We start from the raw sequence: 15,884 nt of genomic DNA, 5'->3' as shown, positions 1-15,884 counted from the left end.
CCCCCGCTTCATTGCTTTACATTTCTCTGACACTTACCATCTGATATATTTTATATTTTCCTTGCTGCTTTATCTATTTTCCTCCAGCTTGAGTGTAGTGAGTTCAATGAATATAGGGAATTTCCCCTGTTTTTCCCTCCACGGCTCTTCTCTCAATACTCAGAACAGGGCCTGGCATAGAAGCTCATGAATGAATGAGGAAATGAATGAAAGGCAGGTTCACCAAGACCATTTGCTAAGAAGTCCAGTACACTTTCTTTGCTGATTTTTGTGAAACAAAATATCTCCTGGAGTTTCCTGGCTAGTTGAATGGAGAGAGGCACAATCCTGGATTTATCTTCCAGATCTCTCTATAGCTTTGGAGTCTCACACATGTGGTTTGAATCATGCCTACGTCACTTTATTAGCTGAGAGAGCTTGTTCAAATAAACTATTAATTTCTTCTTCTGTAAAATGAGGCATTATATAATAATGCCAATTTTGCAGTTTTAAAGAGAATTTAATATCAACAAAAATAGGGCACTTAATACAGCAACTGACATGTACTGGGTGATCACAAAGTATAAATTTCCTTCCTTTTACTCTTAATGTCCAGTGTAATCATCGATTTGTTGACAATTCAGTGACATGAATATTGGGGAAAGTTGGTCAAAACTGCTGGGCGATGATGTGGAAGAATAATCACAACGAGAAATGGAGAGGCAGACAGAGGAAAGGACTCTGTTACTAGGACTGAGGACCACCTCTAACCTTCTGGTCTTTTGTAGAAGGCTCATGTATGAGGGAGATAGAAGATTTATCCTTTTCAGTGTTCCGCCTTACCCCAATCATTATATTTCTAATGTGCTTCCTGAGTTGATGCATTATCCAGAGCTGATTCATCCCTGGGGAATGTTTTCCTTTAGCCAAAAGGCGTTGACTGCATTAGAGTGGAGGCTGGACAAACTCAATTATCAAAGGAAATATGCTTCAGAATGAATTATGTGATGGACCTTAAAGCAAAATGTCCATATCCTCCCATGCATCCAGTGTGGGGTTTTAATTGCTCAGACAACGTGGAAACTCACTCACATGACTGAGAACAGATGGAGTTTGGAACAGAATTTTCTAACATGTCCCATACATGGCCCCTTGGCAGCTTTGACATATGCGGTATATTTATTCGCTTTCTCTGTCTTCTAGCATCCTCTCTACTCCCTTAGTTTTAAGGAATAAACATGTTACAGTTGGTCCTTAGAATAACTTCCCTGAGCATCTGGGGTACCTTTGGAACCTATTCTGAGGCTTCGGAAGAGGGTCAAGAACTGTAAACATTTACTGAGAATGAATTTGTCATCACTGTTTTCACTTTTTAACTGCTCTCGCCAAATCTATAGACATTGCTGGTGAAATTACCTGGCAGCCAACCAGGCCATCCAGGATAAATTAATCTGCATTGGTATTATGGGATAGGAGAGAGAGGCAGAGGAGGCCGTAGAGGAGAGGAAGGAAATGGTGGTGACGGTGGTGTTGGGGAAGATGGTGGAGGAGATGGAAGTGGAGGCAATGTTGGTGGTGGTAGCAGAGGTGATGGAGGTGATGGTGGTGATTGGGAAGGTAGCAGTGACAAAGGTGGAGGTGCTAGTGAAGATGGTGGAGAGATGGCAGACAGTGGAAAGGTGAAAGTGGTGGTAGTTGAGGCAGTGGTGATGGTGGTACAGGTGATGGTGGTAGAAGTATTGGTGGTAGAGGCTATGATGGTGGAAAAAGTGGTAATGTAAAGAGAATTGAAAACATATGTCCACACAAAAATTTGTACATGAATGTTCAAAGCAGTGTAACTCATAATAGCCAAAAAGTGAAAACAATCCAAATGACCATCAATGGATGAATGGATAAACAAAATGTGCTTTCCATATAACAGATATTATTTGGCCATAAAAAGGAATGAATCTCTGTTATATACTACAACATGATGAACCTTAAAAACCTTATGCTAAATAAAAGAAGCCAAACAGAAAGGACCATATATTGTATAATTCCATTTATATAAAATGTACAGGCAAATCTATAGAGACAGAACAGAAATTAGTGGCTGCCTACGGCTGGGGAAAGTGAGATGAGAGTGACTGCTAATAAGTGTGGAGTTTTTTTGGGGGGATGATAAAAGTATTCTAAAATTCGATCGCACAATTGTGAATATACTAAAAACCGTTGAATTATATACTTTACATGGGTGAATTGTATGATATGTCAATTAAGCTACTAAAAAAAGTTTGGGCAGCAGTGGCGGTGATTGTGGAGGGCTCAGTTTTGGTGGAGGAATATTGGGGAGAGGAAGGAAGATGAAGAGTTGACTGATACCTGATATTCCTAAATCTCTGTAGGGCAGAGTCAGAGGACCACAGACTTTTTCCTTTTTTTTTTCCTATGTCTTTCGGAAAACTATATATCTTCCAATAGCCAAAACTGAATCTACACACAGGTATATCTGAAATAGATTATAAAACTCAAGCCAAGTTTCAACTGCCATTGGAATCGTGTCTAAAAGAGACATCTTTGTTTTTCCCATAGTGTCCTCAGCACACAGAACTGGCCTCTTAGGAGCAATGGGATGGAATAGCCCGACTTCCTCTTCTTGGGTGAGTGCAAAACCAGACGGGGTCCATGAAGAAACTAAAGCAGACATTTGGGGTCTATAATTTTTAATAATTTTAAACTAGCTACAAAATGTCAATCACTTCACAAACTGACAGAGGAAACAGGAGGAATTTAATATTACATGCTGTAATGATATTTATCTCACAGTTTATCTATATTTCATTCATTTATATTATTTTTAAAGGTTTCTTTATCAGCTACTAAACATCTCAGCAATTTGGTGTGCATAGCTCTAGATTAAGCAACAGAGAATTGTACTGATAACAAACCACAGGGGAAGTGGTGATTAATAAGAGTCAGCCTTACAAAATTTACATCTGCACACTGTTTCACAGCAAGATTGCTTTCTCCAAAACATAGCCTTCCAAAGCAGCAAACAAACCCTATATTACATCCATTTGACATAATTTCAGCAAAACGTTTATTTTGCTGGAAATGATTAAATGGTGAGTGTGTTAAATCCATCTTTATTTAAAATTCTTTTTCTTTTTTTTTTAAAAAAGGATGATTATGGTTAATAAGTCTATATATTGACAGAAAGAAAGTGACACTACTGCAGTTTTGCTGGTATAACTTAATCTCGACAGTGTCTCAATACTGAGCATGCTTTGTTGTTGCTGTTGCATGTATGTGTGTTTTCTCATCAGTATGCTACTGTCATGGAAAGATTTTGTTTAAGTAGGAATCTAAAAATCTATTTAGTTCTCATGCATAAATGCATAAACCACATCACTTTTAGTGCAATGCCTGTTATGTAATTCCACATTGTCTAATCATAAAATCATAAAGACAGATGATAGCCATGAGGAACCAAAAACAACAAATTTTGAGTTTCAGAGCCTGACACCCAAAGAAAGGACCGTGGCAGTAGCTCTGTGGAATGTCACAGTTTTACAAGAACAATACTGTGTATTGAAAGAATCAACAGCACATGGAGCATTCCTAAGTTGTTGTCATTCAGCAAACGCCACTGAGGAGAGAAAAGTAACAATGAACCCAAGACATCTTACGTAGGAAGTTAGAGCCACCAAATGACCACTATATACAACCGTTGGAAAGAAAGAGACCCGGACAGAACAAAAGACACATAAGAGTTTTGGGAAGCTGATGGGTGACACAAGACAACATTCACAATGGGGGTAGACTGATGGGTGTATGTGTGCAGACCTACTGGGTAATACCATGAGAAAAGCATGAAGGTGCCGTCTTGTCTGACAGCATTTGGAAGAGAACAGAGGCGGGCACATTTAACCACTCCCCAGCATCTTTGTTGCGCGTTGGTTGGCCTCATCGATTCTGGTTTTGTTGGAATCAGCCTAGTAAAAGGGGGGGAAAAAAACACAACAGAATTCAGGTTATCAATTAACATTCCATTCCTCCTTGTGTGTCCAGTTCAAATGCTCTCTCTTGGGTGAAGACATCTTGAAACTTCCTCAATCAGAATTGACCAGCTCTTATTTTGTGTTTCCAGCACCAGTGCTTATGGCAGTACTTGACATGATCATACAAATTTGGTCTTGGTTCTCATGACTGTTCCCCCACCTCCCCCAGGGAGCATCCTTTTGAGGACAGAGTTATATTATTTATCTTTCTCTCCTGAAATGACACCCAGTGACTTCTACAGCAGGCATTCGCATCTGTTGGATTGAGTTGAATTACTACCATTGTATAGCTGGGTTCGAATTATGGATAACTTATTAGTAGTGTCACTTTGAGTAAATTACTGAACATCGTGGGACCTCAGCTTTCTCATCTATAGACTGGGGGGCGGGGCGGGTGTAATAAAGAGTACAAAATGTCAATCACATGACTAATGAACATGAGTGTCTACTATGTTCCACTCATTCAACTGTGGCAACGTCAAGATTGACATCAACTATGAGGTATATACTGTGATAAGTTCCCTTTTCCAAGTGAGAAAACCAAGCAGGGAGTATGTAGGTAATTTGTCTAACGTTGTCATACTAATAAATGGAGACAGCAGGGTCAGAAGGCGAGCCACCTGGAGTCAGAGTTCACACTGCTAACTGCTATGTTAATCATTTTATTTCTTAGGTTTGCTGTGAGGATGAAATGCGTTTATACACATAATGTGCTTAGAATAATGTTTTGCAAAAAGTAAGTGTTCAATATATTTTATCTTGCAATTATAGCTATTGGGTGAAAACTTGGCTTGCTTTCAGGATGCTTAATAATTTTTAAGCCCCGTTTCTGAAGACTTACTTCTATGAGTCTGATAGCTGACTTGTTTTAACACAGGTACATTTATCATAATTTTGTGCCTTGATTGATTTCCTTATTGCTTGAGTTGCCTTCTGCTGCATATGCAGCATGAAACCCAGGGCTGCTACCAAGATAGTCCTTTGAACCCAGAAAATGAAATATTCCTAACACCTGAGAAATATATGAGTCAGCAAGTAGAGGCAAAAATAAAGATTCTAGGAAAACAGAACATTTTTCTATCAACCACTATTTACTCAGTGATTACTGATATTGTATGTACTACTGTGCTCGGCGGTGGCAATCTCTATCAAGTTGGGTCTTCTTTATTCAGTTTAATTGTGAATGCCCAGGACACTACAGGTTATCCATATTCAAATAGAAGTTTGCCAAGTTAAAATAGAAATATTTCTAGATTATTCATAACTCTGAATTATCTGGCAATCGTTCCCTACCATCTGTTTGGATTATGAAGAGTTGACTTTCAAAACAAGTAAGAGAGAGCATTAATTTTCCTTGATTATTTAGATTTATACACTCATATTTTTGACTTTAGGTTCCTAATTTGGAAAATGGTATTCTCCCCAGTTTTACTTGGCTCTTAAATCTTCCTTCTTCAGATACAAAGCCTATCAGAAATAATGACACTTTGGTGCAAAGGATAATTTTGGGCTCAGTCCAATGTGAAATGTTCCTGCAGTTTAAATTATGTGATTTCTCCAGACTGAACTCTGAGAAAAGCTCAAATGAGAAAAATCATCCATTTGAAAAAATGGGCAAATGTTCCAGGACCTGGTGCATTAAGAAGGGACTGGTGAGGCTTCACATGGTGGTGCAAGAGGATATTTTGAAGCTGAGCATGAGGTTACTCTTTGGATATCTTCAAAGGATCTGGGAGGAGCTGGTACAGGCCTGTGTGCAACGAGCATCTGTGATTTCCACCTAAATTCTTTCTGAAGCATATCAAAATTCTAGCCCATACAACAATACCTGCCTGACACAAAAAGGTATCACATCTTTATTATACATATAACAGAAGTAGTAACTTTTAGAAAAATATCCTGAGATAATCTCCTTTTAGATGTCTATTTTGCATTTGGAGAATGCCCCTGTGTTCCTTCTATTTATATACTCTAGAACTTATTTATAGAATGTAACCCATCCCAGTGTTCATATTTCTATTTAGAGGATCCTAAACTTGCTGACATATCTAAGATATCCTACATGATTTGCCCTTGTATGAAAACCAGGGTGCCCACTGGAGAGCCAGTAAGAGAGTTAGAAGGAGCTGTTTAGCCCACCCTTCTGAACACTCTGGAAATCTCCTCAGCTTCAGACCATGGCAGGTAGGTAGCTTTTAGGCTGCAGCTCAGACTTCCAGAAGTGGAGGCTAATTAATCCACATGGCTTCCCATTTTGACCCCAAGTTTGAATTGTCCTTTTATTATCTTTCAATGAGGAAAACAGGTTATGAAGCTGGTGAGCAGGAAAGCCCTGTTGGACCCGAGATATTAGTTTTCAAATGCCATATTTCCTCATTGATAGGAGAATTTGAGAAATGCTAAAGCTTCAGCCTCACTGTATTTCAATGTGTGTGTGGCATCTACCACTTACAACTTTAAATAGAAGTTTGAACATCATTAACTTCTTTCCTTAGCAACAGTTCCCATAAAGCATCTGATATAAACTTAACCCATTTTTGTAGTTTTCTGAAAGAATTGTACCTTTTTAACCTTAGAGATTGTATATTTCTATATCTATCTATCTATCTATCTATCTATCTATCTATACACCCTCTATTAGAAAGCAAGGCTTTTAAATAGGCAAAGTAATTTTTTTGGCAATATGGGGATATATTGAAAATTACATTGTTTTGGACTCCCAAAACTTCACTATTAATCCAAGTGATGAGAAAGGATCATGATTGATGGAATTGGGTAAAGGTTGTTGTTGGGGTCATGAGAAAATATGGGAGAAACATCAGAAAATTCTCTTTACTACTACTGTGTGATTTTAATTTAATCTTATGTATGTGGGAGACCTTTGCACCCCATTTTCAATTATCAGAAGGGAGAACATACATGAGTAGGTGGAAGTCTATTAATAACTGTGAAACTCATGTAACATGTATCATTTGAGGGCAACGCTGGGTTGAAATGGGCTCTAACTAAATCATGTCCAGGTTATAATTATGGGGTGGGTGGGGGAGCTAGCTATTCAAAGGCAACTAGACCCCTCCCCCACTCCTTAAGTAATTCAGCGTTCTAGGGATAATACAAACCATAATGGCTAGTTCCCATTCACTTGCTTGACTTTTGATTAAATCATAGAGCTGCATAGTCTTTGTCCTTGTAGTAAATTGGGCCTAAAATAAAAGGTTTTTCCTAGAGAAGAAAACTAGAAATGCAAAGTGGCAGAATTAAAATGGCACTTGCCTTTCCAGGAACACTTTTTCTTGGTTAAAGTCCAACACTATCAATAAAGGTTGACCCTTCTCTCTTAGTAAAACTTCTCCTTCTGGAACTCTAATTGAGTTAGAGCTATATTCTCTCCCTACATCTGTGAGTAAATTGGGTCCATTGATAGAAAGCGAATACTTCCTGTTTTTTCAAATCATTTTTCTGTTGGAAGGTAGTTCAGCAATTATTTCTTAGTTCATTTTTCAGGGCCATAATGAGTTAGGTCAGTTTGTGTTGGCTCCAGTGCTTTTTGAAACTCTCAATATTGTTCTAAAATCTATTGATTTGCTCAGCTTTAAAAGCTTTAGTATATCAAAGGCTCTTCACAACGATAAGCATGTCATGACTTATAAAAGTAAGCAAAGCACAAGCATTTTGCCAACCAACAGTACCATTTGTGTAGCTTACTATTGATCAGGCAAAATACTATGCGACCAGAACTTTTTAATATAGAGTGCACAGAACACAATAGGGCAAAGAGTTCCCTTTATGTCTACACATTCCTTTTTCAAGTCAGTGGAGACTGCTTGGGTACCAAGAAACTGATTATTTAGCCTTATGATTCAAGAGGTCTCAAAAGCATCCTTCTCTGTTCACCAAAGTAGAATGAATTGTTAAACAAGGATTCAGGGTCTCAGGCTCAAAACTTTAACATCTGCCAGGGAATAAACTTGCATAATATAAGATTAGCCAACTAAAATTAATTATAGATGCACAATTACCATCTAAACTATAATGTTTCTATTTCTCCCTTTTGGCATTTGGACATTAAAAAAACTACAAGCAATATTCAGGACTCTACTGATTGTGGAGGAAATGGAATACAAGGACATAGAAACTATGTCAGACTTGTATAGTGTGGAATATCAGGTTTTGGTGTCCCAAATCTTTTAATAAAAGCTTTCCAGTGTTTCTTTCTATTCCCTTCTAACTTGAGCCCCCAAACCCACCCCTTCCCATTCTACTCTCGCCACTCTTTCGTATGTCTCATGGTTGACACTCTGCGATCAGTCTTAGAGTTACATCTGGTATCCTTGTGTGAACTCAATTTCATAAGATTATGAGATCTGGACATGTGCACTGTTGGACTGGAAATGAAATCTGGGCCTTTTTGAACTATCATTAAAGCTTTGGCATTTAAAAAATCAAAGCTTATATTCGTCTTCTGGCTAAACTAAAATAACTATTCTTTCCTCCATTTCCTGATTCTATTCCTACACCATATCTACTTGGCAAGCTCCCAACCATCTTTCAAGACTCAGTTCAAATTCAACTCTCCTTTTTTTATTTGAGATTTTCCCACCCCTTGACCCTTGAAATCTTGCCTCATCTAAATTACTTAGCATTTTACGTGTGGCTTTCTTGGTGAATTACATTTTCTGTGGTAGCGAATTCATCTGGAGGCTAACTGCCTCCCCTCGGCTGTGAGTTTCTTGGCAGTGGGAACGGTATCGTCTCCTCTTTATAGATCCTGTGGCGCCTAGCACAATGCCTGAAATAGAAGTACCTCGGAGGAATAGCTGCTAGATTAAATTCTACCCTCTTCTTTATTTATCTGTTGCTAAATTTTTGTCTTGGAAAATTAAGGAGAAAATTTCCATCTACCAGCGGGCCTGAATCCAATGTCGCAGTTTGAGAGTCTCATGCCCTTCATGCTTTCTCAGTGGCTATTTCAGAAGAAGTGATGAGCAATGGAAACTTGCCAACTAGCCACATGCTCACCTTCTCCATGATCCTGTCGATCTGGCGATTCTGTGTATCAATCTCATTGCCCATATCCAGAGCCATGTGACGAAGGTTTCCAATGATGCCGCTGACCTGCTCCAGGTTTTCATCCATTTCATTTTCTCGGGCATCATTTGTTACCCTGGTGTCAAAGAGCAACTTTTAGTGGATAAAGGCTGAGAAATAATGCAATTATCCAGGACCTCAAATTTAGAAAAAAATCCATAGACCGATAGGTATCAATCCTATCCATCTATAATCTCCACTCAATATGAGAACACGATTTAGCTTTCATACATTAGAAAATAATTTTTGTTTATTTTATTTATTTTATAATAATTTTTAAAACTGCATTTTCGAAACCTTGAATTCCTATTTTTAAAGAAGACATGTTAAATAGTTTATCTACTTCTCTCACTTCAACCAGCACATCATTTTTCTCCCTTCAAATGTTTACTCCAATTTTCATTTTTAAGGATAAAATTATTTTAGTTGGGAGGATTCCAGGTCAGAGAACGAAGATGGTACTGGTTAGAAAGTGTATTTTTCTTTCTGAAATGTCAACCAACATCTCCAAGAGTCAAATTCAGATTGAAAGAAAAAGTTCATGTGCTCAGTCAGAGAATTTCTCTGCTCATCTCCTTTCCCATTTGGGACCAACATCAATGAGGAGAGTAATAATAATTACACTCTGCCCCTTAATCCCTCTTGCTTCCAAGAACTCCAAAGGGAACTATTTGTTCAAGATGATTTTTATTTGCTCAGATTTCAATGCTACGGGATTTTTGGTGGCATAGTGAATGAAGGAAAAAAATCTGTGATAAAAGTTATTGTTCCAATTTGAGTGGGTAGAAAGGAGCTGGCTCTCAAAGTACCTTACCATCTTACCACTTTTTTCCACAGCTCAGCTTGAAGGTTAAGAAGACAGTAACTCTTTATTGCAAACAGTAGGTACTTATTCCAGAATGTTCTGGCTAATTACCATTTTCCCACTGCAGGCTGCGATGTGCTAAAAATGTTCAGAGGGGTTAAAATCCTTCCCCCATGGTAACTCCCAGTGCAGACTTGCCCGATAAGGTTTTCAAAGCAGTCCAGTCAGAGAAAGTTAAAGGGGGAACTTCCTAATGTACAGAAGCTTATTTAAATGATCAACAGCTAAGGCCTATTTCTGGTTCCATGGTTCTCAGTCCTGATTGCATATTGGAATCACCTGAGGAGCTTTAAAAACCTCACATGCCTGGGTCCCACTTCTAGAGATTCTGATTCAATAGGTGTGGATTAGGTCCAGGCACTGGTATTAAAAAAAAGAAAACATCCCCTCGGGCCATTCTAATGTACAGCCAGGATTCAGATCCCCTGGTCTCGTTTCCCTGAGAGCAGATAGAAACAGGACTAGAATTGTCATCTGTGAGATTCTAGGTAGATATCTAAACCTTATACCTAAGTAACAGTGACCCATCACTTGAATCCGGGTTATTGGTTGGCAACGTCAGCTACAGTGGCCTGGGTATAGATAGTTGTACAAACAGCTACCCTACTCGCTGTTCGGTCTTGGTATAGTAGCTTATGAGTTTTTGTTCTTTTCAACAACACGAATATTTGTTCCTATTATTCTGTTTTCTGGTCTCCTAAAAGCTGAGTTCTGAATTGGCAGATCTGTGTAATTTGAGATTTTTAAAAATAGATATTTAAGTTGGCTTTTCCTCTAGCTCTGAAAGAAAATGATTAATAAGAATCCAGGTATGCTCAGTGTTCTGTATTTGTACCCCCAGATCCGTTCTCTGATTTTTGCTCTCTTCCCCAAGAAGCTGACCTCTCTACAACTGTGTCAACCAGATTTTCTCACCCGCTGTTTTCCAGTGGGTTTTAGCCAGTGGCCACTGAGAGACTGGAGGGCAAGAGGAGTGAGACATTTATTTCCTTTTTCTTTTCCTGCTAGTTTCGGCAGTGGCTGCATTTCTCTGCCTACAGCCCCTGCCCACAGCCAGAACTATTGTCAGGTTCCGGTAGCAGCTCTCTCCTGTCCCGTCAGGATTCTTCCTGCTATTGCTAGTCCATAAGTGCTTTACCAGTGTTTGTTATTAACCCTGCCCACACTTCTGTAAACAATCTCTTTAATAAGTTCTGTTCAACTAAACGCATGGAATGTGATGCCTGTTAGCTGCTGCACTGACCCTAGATGTGGTCATGTGACTTTGTTTGATGAAACTTTGGCAAACACAACACAAAGGCTGACACACACAAAGTCCTTGTGCATTGGCGCTTGCCCCTTGGAATGCTTTCACCACAATGTGAGAAACCTGAGCTATCCTTTTGGAGAGGCTACATGAGGCTGTAGAGGCACTCTGCTGAAAGCCTTAACCAACCCCAGCAAATGTTGACAGCTCCAGATAAACGAGTGAGGCCATTTTGGATTATCCCACACCCAATTGTATGTAATGAATGAGCCCAGGAGAGGCTCTTAGAAGAGCTGTCCAAGCCAACAAACAGATTCATAAGTAATAAAATGGGTGTTGTTTTAGGAACCACTCCGTTTGGGGTTGTTACTAAAAATAGACAACTGCTACAGTGCGGGCTGCACAAGGCTCACCTGCGGATGAAGCCACCACTGATGGCCATCTGCTCCCGTTCGTCCACCACACGAGCAGGCTGGCTGGCCACCACTCCATCCTGATTATTGCCCCAGGCTTTTTTGTAAGCATCACTTGATTTAAGCCTATGCAAAAAAGAGGGTGAGTGACAAGACCAGGGGGTGGAGCATCAAGCTCACAGCAATGGTTATCTCTTCAAGCCAAGAACTGAACCAAGCAAATGAGTTTTAATTTGAGGCATTAGAGAATACCGATATATCATAATCTGGACACAAACAGTTGGCCACCACCATGCCTCAGCTACTCAGCATTTCATTTCCAATCAATTCAATTGCAATTGTCCAGACTGTAACCTTTGCCCACATTTTGTTCTTGTTTTGGTTTATTTTTGTGGTTTAGTGGGATTTAAGACGAGGATTAAGGTAGCTGGTTCTATTTCAATGACATGGTTAGATTTTGAGACACAAAACACAGAGAAAAACATACTGGCAGACAGACACAAAACAAGACTGCCAAGTAGAGTGTGTACATCACACCACAGCAACACACTGTCATCAAGAAAAACATACTTGACCAAGATTTTACACACCATCATGCAAAGATTCCATATTTAATTGTTTCTCTCAATGCGTGTGTGGAATTAACCATTCCAACTCTGCGTGAAGGACCTAAAGGATTGGTGGTTGGCCAAGAGTGATGGTCTTTGAGTTGCCTCTAAGGTGATTTGAATTAGATAATATATCGGTACTTCCAAACAGTCACCATACATCCAGAGTTGATGTACAAACCTTTGTCCACAGAGACAAAAAGTAAAAGAGGCATAGTGAAATGAATGCAGGAAAATAGAAGAGAGAACAAGCCATCTAGCACCAAAAAGGGAAATCCCTCTACGTCTTCTTCATGCACCAGCTACAGGCATGAGTAGAAAGTGAAGCATTCTCATTTAAGCCAAACTACTCCAGAAGTTGACCATTCTCGAAAAAAGGCACTAGCAGGACAGTAATAGCCTTCATGAGGATTTGAAACGCAGTTTCAATAGCTTCTTTGTCGGGCTCAAGGGCAGGGTGGGAGTGATTATAAACTCCTACTTCAAACTATCCTGGGACGTAGTAGGGGGAGAGAGGTCTGGAACTGGTGTGGTCTCCATGGGCCGTATTTCACTGAGCTGCCTTGGAGACAAACTTAAAATCCAGGCATACCTGTTGTGCCCAATAGAAACACGTGCAGCATATTTTGGTGGGTGTGTTGTAATTTAAAGCAATCAAAGATGTTTTTAGGTTCTTTGCATAGTAGAAACCACACGCTTTTTAGTCCAAAAACAAGAGAACTTCTTTTGGTCCCATGTTTACATTTTCTATTATAAGATACCAGAATTTAACCCATTTTTTACTTTCACTAGAGAACCACAGCCATCTATTAAAACTGGCTCTAACATTAATATTTACAGATTGGGGATCAAACTACCCCGGAGACAAATTAGAAAACTGAATAAATGGAATCTCAGTGACTCCCACAGTCTAGTGTATAATGCCACAGCCCTTACAGTAGTCAGAATTTACTGCACTAAAGAGCCATGGGTCCCCTCAGTGGGACAGGATCCAAAAACTAATTTAATAGAGCCTAGAGTCTGGCTTTGTTTTTTTTCCAATTCCCCATCCCCTCCCACCTCACAGTGATAGAAGTTATATGGACCTTGTGATGTTTTCTGCTATGTAAATGTCTGGCATACCATCTTTGGCAAAGTCAAGGGGTAGGAAAGTTTGCGTTTCTGAAAGAAGGCGAATCACTGCACCCACAATGTTGCACATAGACTCACATAACTGCCGTACATCTATCATAATCCTTTGAAACATGCCGAGACAGGGCGAAGCCCCCCGAGAGTCCAGGGCACCACCAGCCACTGCGTTGTGACACATGGTTTTTACAGCATTATTCACACACAATAGGGAACACTTCGGTCAAGCTTTGAAGCTCAGTTAGGGTCTCTTGTGCAATAAGGAATTAGTACCAACTAACACGTGGAATTCATAGGGGCCATCATTTCATCAGAACATGAGAATCCATCCCAGGGGGGCTTGCCTCCACCCTTCCTCCACATACAGTTGATGAATGGGGAAAATATATCGGTTGGAAATCATCACAAAACAGGTGGAAATCTCACTTGGGGGCAAGTGGGAACTGAAGGATATACAGTTAAGTCTTGACTAACTGGAATGCTTAGCAATGAGTCATTTTGGTGAATTAGATGACTTCAATTAACAGTCAGCCATGGAGGAAAATTTTGCTTCAGGGATGATTATTGACTATCTGTGAGGTTCTTGAGCCACCTTCCTGCCTTAGAGTCTTATGGTAGTGAATGTGATCAAATCATTCCTTGGTTATGGTTTCTCTTGATGTGTCTGATGGCTTTTCCTCGGAACATCAACTCTTATTGTTTAGTCCTCTTAGATCTGAAAGTTATAGGATGGAGACTGAGTGAAAGATTGCAAACTACCAGATTGCCCTCGAAGGAAAACCATTTTCAATCTCTGATGTGATTCTCCCCCCTTTGTTCATTTGTCTTTTTTTGCCCAAAGTGGAAAGGAGGAAAAACATAAATATATTTGAGGGTTCCAGTTAGCTAGATTCCAGTTAATCAGACTTTACTGTAGATCATTCTTTTAAAAAAAAAAGTTTTAAATTTATTTGTAAATTGAGCCCCTCCCCTCCTAAACAGGAAGTGGGATATTTTAAATCAGCCTCAAAGTTTAAAGGATGTGAATGGTCACATAATCAGCTAGAAATGACATCAATTTCTATTCTAAAAGCTAGGATCATGAGAGCTTTTATGGAAAAGCTTCTGTTCAAAGGGAAGTGAGAGGGGTGAGGGAGATCAGGTAAGGGGTTTAATTTTCCAAATGCATGTTGGGAAACCCACTCATGCATTTTTTTTTCACCACTAGTCAAATGAGACTATCTTCCAGAACCCTCGTTTTCAGGTTCCTTCTGTTACAGACCTTTATAACCACATGTCACATTTCTGCTACATTCCAAAAAAGCGTTGCAGGACCTTTAGGACAGTTGAATGTTTTGTGATGTCGTGCATGCAAAACCTACACATTTCAACATTTCGGCCAGTGTACAGGTAGATCTTCCAAGAGGAAGAATTTGAGAGGCCCGATTTGGGGAGGTCTTGAGCACTTCTTGCTGAAGGACTCATCACCTCTGCATTGGCTGCAGCTGTGGCATCAATTATCTAATCGCTGATCAGATTTGGCAACTGGCTGGCAGTTGAAAGGCTGAATCACTGTCATACTCTCTAACATACAGAATGCTTACTTGGGCCAAATTACTTGTCTGTTTTGCTTCTGAAACATCAAACCTTGATGTATGTGTTTCTCATCTTCCAAACTTACCCTCCCCCGTCTTTTCTATATCTGCAATTTTGGCCTTTGGGGTTGGGAGAAAATAAAATGCATTGGGTGCCTCTTTCTTGAGGCTAGTGTCTGTCTTGAGGTACACTTTCTGGAAAATGTTGAAACGTTCATCAGTAAAAGTTGCTGACAGTGAAGCTTTCACTGTAGTATGCCTGATTTTTACTGCATCAACAGTAACTCCCACTAATATCATCTATGCTATGAGATGAATGCACTGGAGACGGTATTGATCTGTTCTGCATGCCACATGCTCATCCTGCCTTTGTGCCTGGCAGGAATGAGCTTGTCAAGGCTTGGAGATGGGCCTTGGGAAACCAAAGCTTCAGGCAGGCAGGCAGCACCTACTTGTTACAGGGACACACACAAAGCCCGCAGAATTTTCCTAGGTCCGTCAAATTCTTTTCTGCTTCTTTCATGTCCTTATTGATTTGGTCCATCCCTTCCTCAATGCGTTCCAGTTGTTCTGATTAAACACAAGTATTTTATCCCCACAGAATGAAGCAGATGAAAAAGGACAAAGAAAAAAAAGACAAAACTTCAGACATTCACTTTGACATTAAAAAAGAAAGAAAAAAGAAAGAAAGAAAACTGGACGCCACAGATTAGAGCTGGTACCCAGTACCTACTTGTTACAAGGACATATGAAAAGGCCACAGCATTTCCCTAAATCTTTTAAATTTTTCTCGGCCTCCTTCATGTCTTGGTTGATATGGTTCATGCCTTCTTCGACACGATCGAGTTGTTCTGGTTAGGACAAAGGGATGACAGTGTGGAATGAATTTTTTTTGGGTTTCCAACAGAACATGAGAAATGACTATGTGAAACGGAATTTG

The 15,884-nt window shown here is 39.7% G+C and overlaps 1 protein-coding gene across 2 annotated transcripts in view; it reads right to left on the bottom strand.

Annotated features, from left to right (window-relative positions):
- Positions 1-2,667: 2,667 nt before the first annotated feature.
- The window catches only part of SNAP25 (synaptosome associated protein 25), an 80,167-nt gene continuing 66,950 nt past the window's right edge, over positions 2,668-15,884 (bottom strand). Inside the window, exons 5-8 of one of the 2 annotated variants that reach the window (XM_033094651.1) lie at positions 15,678-15,795; positions 11,635-11,760; positions 9,042-9,186; positions 2,668-3,956 (exon numbers count right to left, since the gene is read on the bottom strand). In XM_033094651.1, coding sequence (XP_032950542.1) covers positions 3,888-3,956; positions 9,042-9,186; positions 11,635-11,760; positions 15,678-15,795 — 458 coding nt within the window. In that variant the 3' untranslated portion in view covers positions 2,668-3,887. Of the gene's footprint in view, positions 3,957-9,041; positions 9,187-11,634; positions 11,761-15,396; positions 15,515-15,677; positions 15,796-15,884 lie in introns of both variants that reach the window. The other variant, XM_033094650.1, reaches the window with a different exon arrangement.

This window comes from Rhinolophus ferrumequinum, chromosome 23 (assembly GCF_004115265.2).
Source record: "Rhinolophus ferrumequinum isolate MPI-CBG mRhiFer1 chromosome 23, mRhiFer1_v1.p, whole genome shotgun sequence".
NCBI lineage: Eukaryota > Metazoa > Chordata > Mammalia > Chiroptera > Rhinolophidae > Rhinolophus > Rhinolophus ferrumequinum.
The sequence above is the reverse complement of the archived record's forward strand: the minus strand, read 5'-3'. Positions and strand labels throughout refer to the sequence as shown.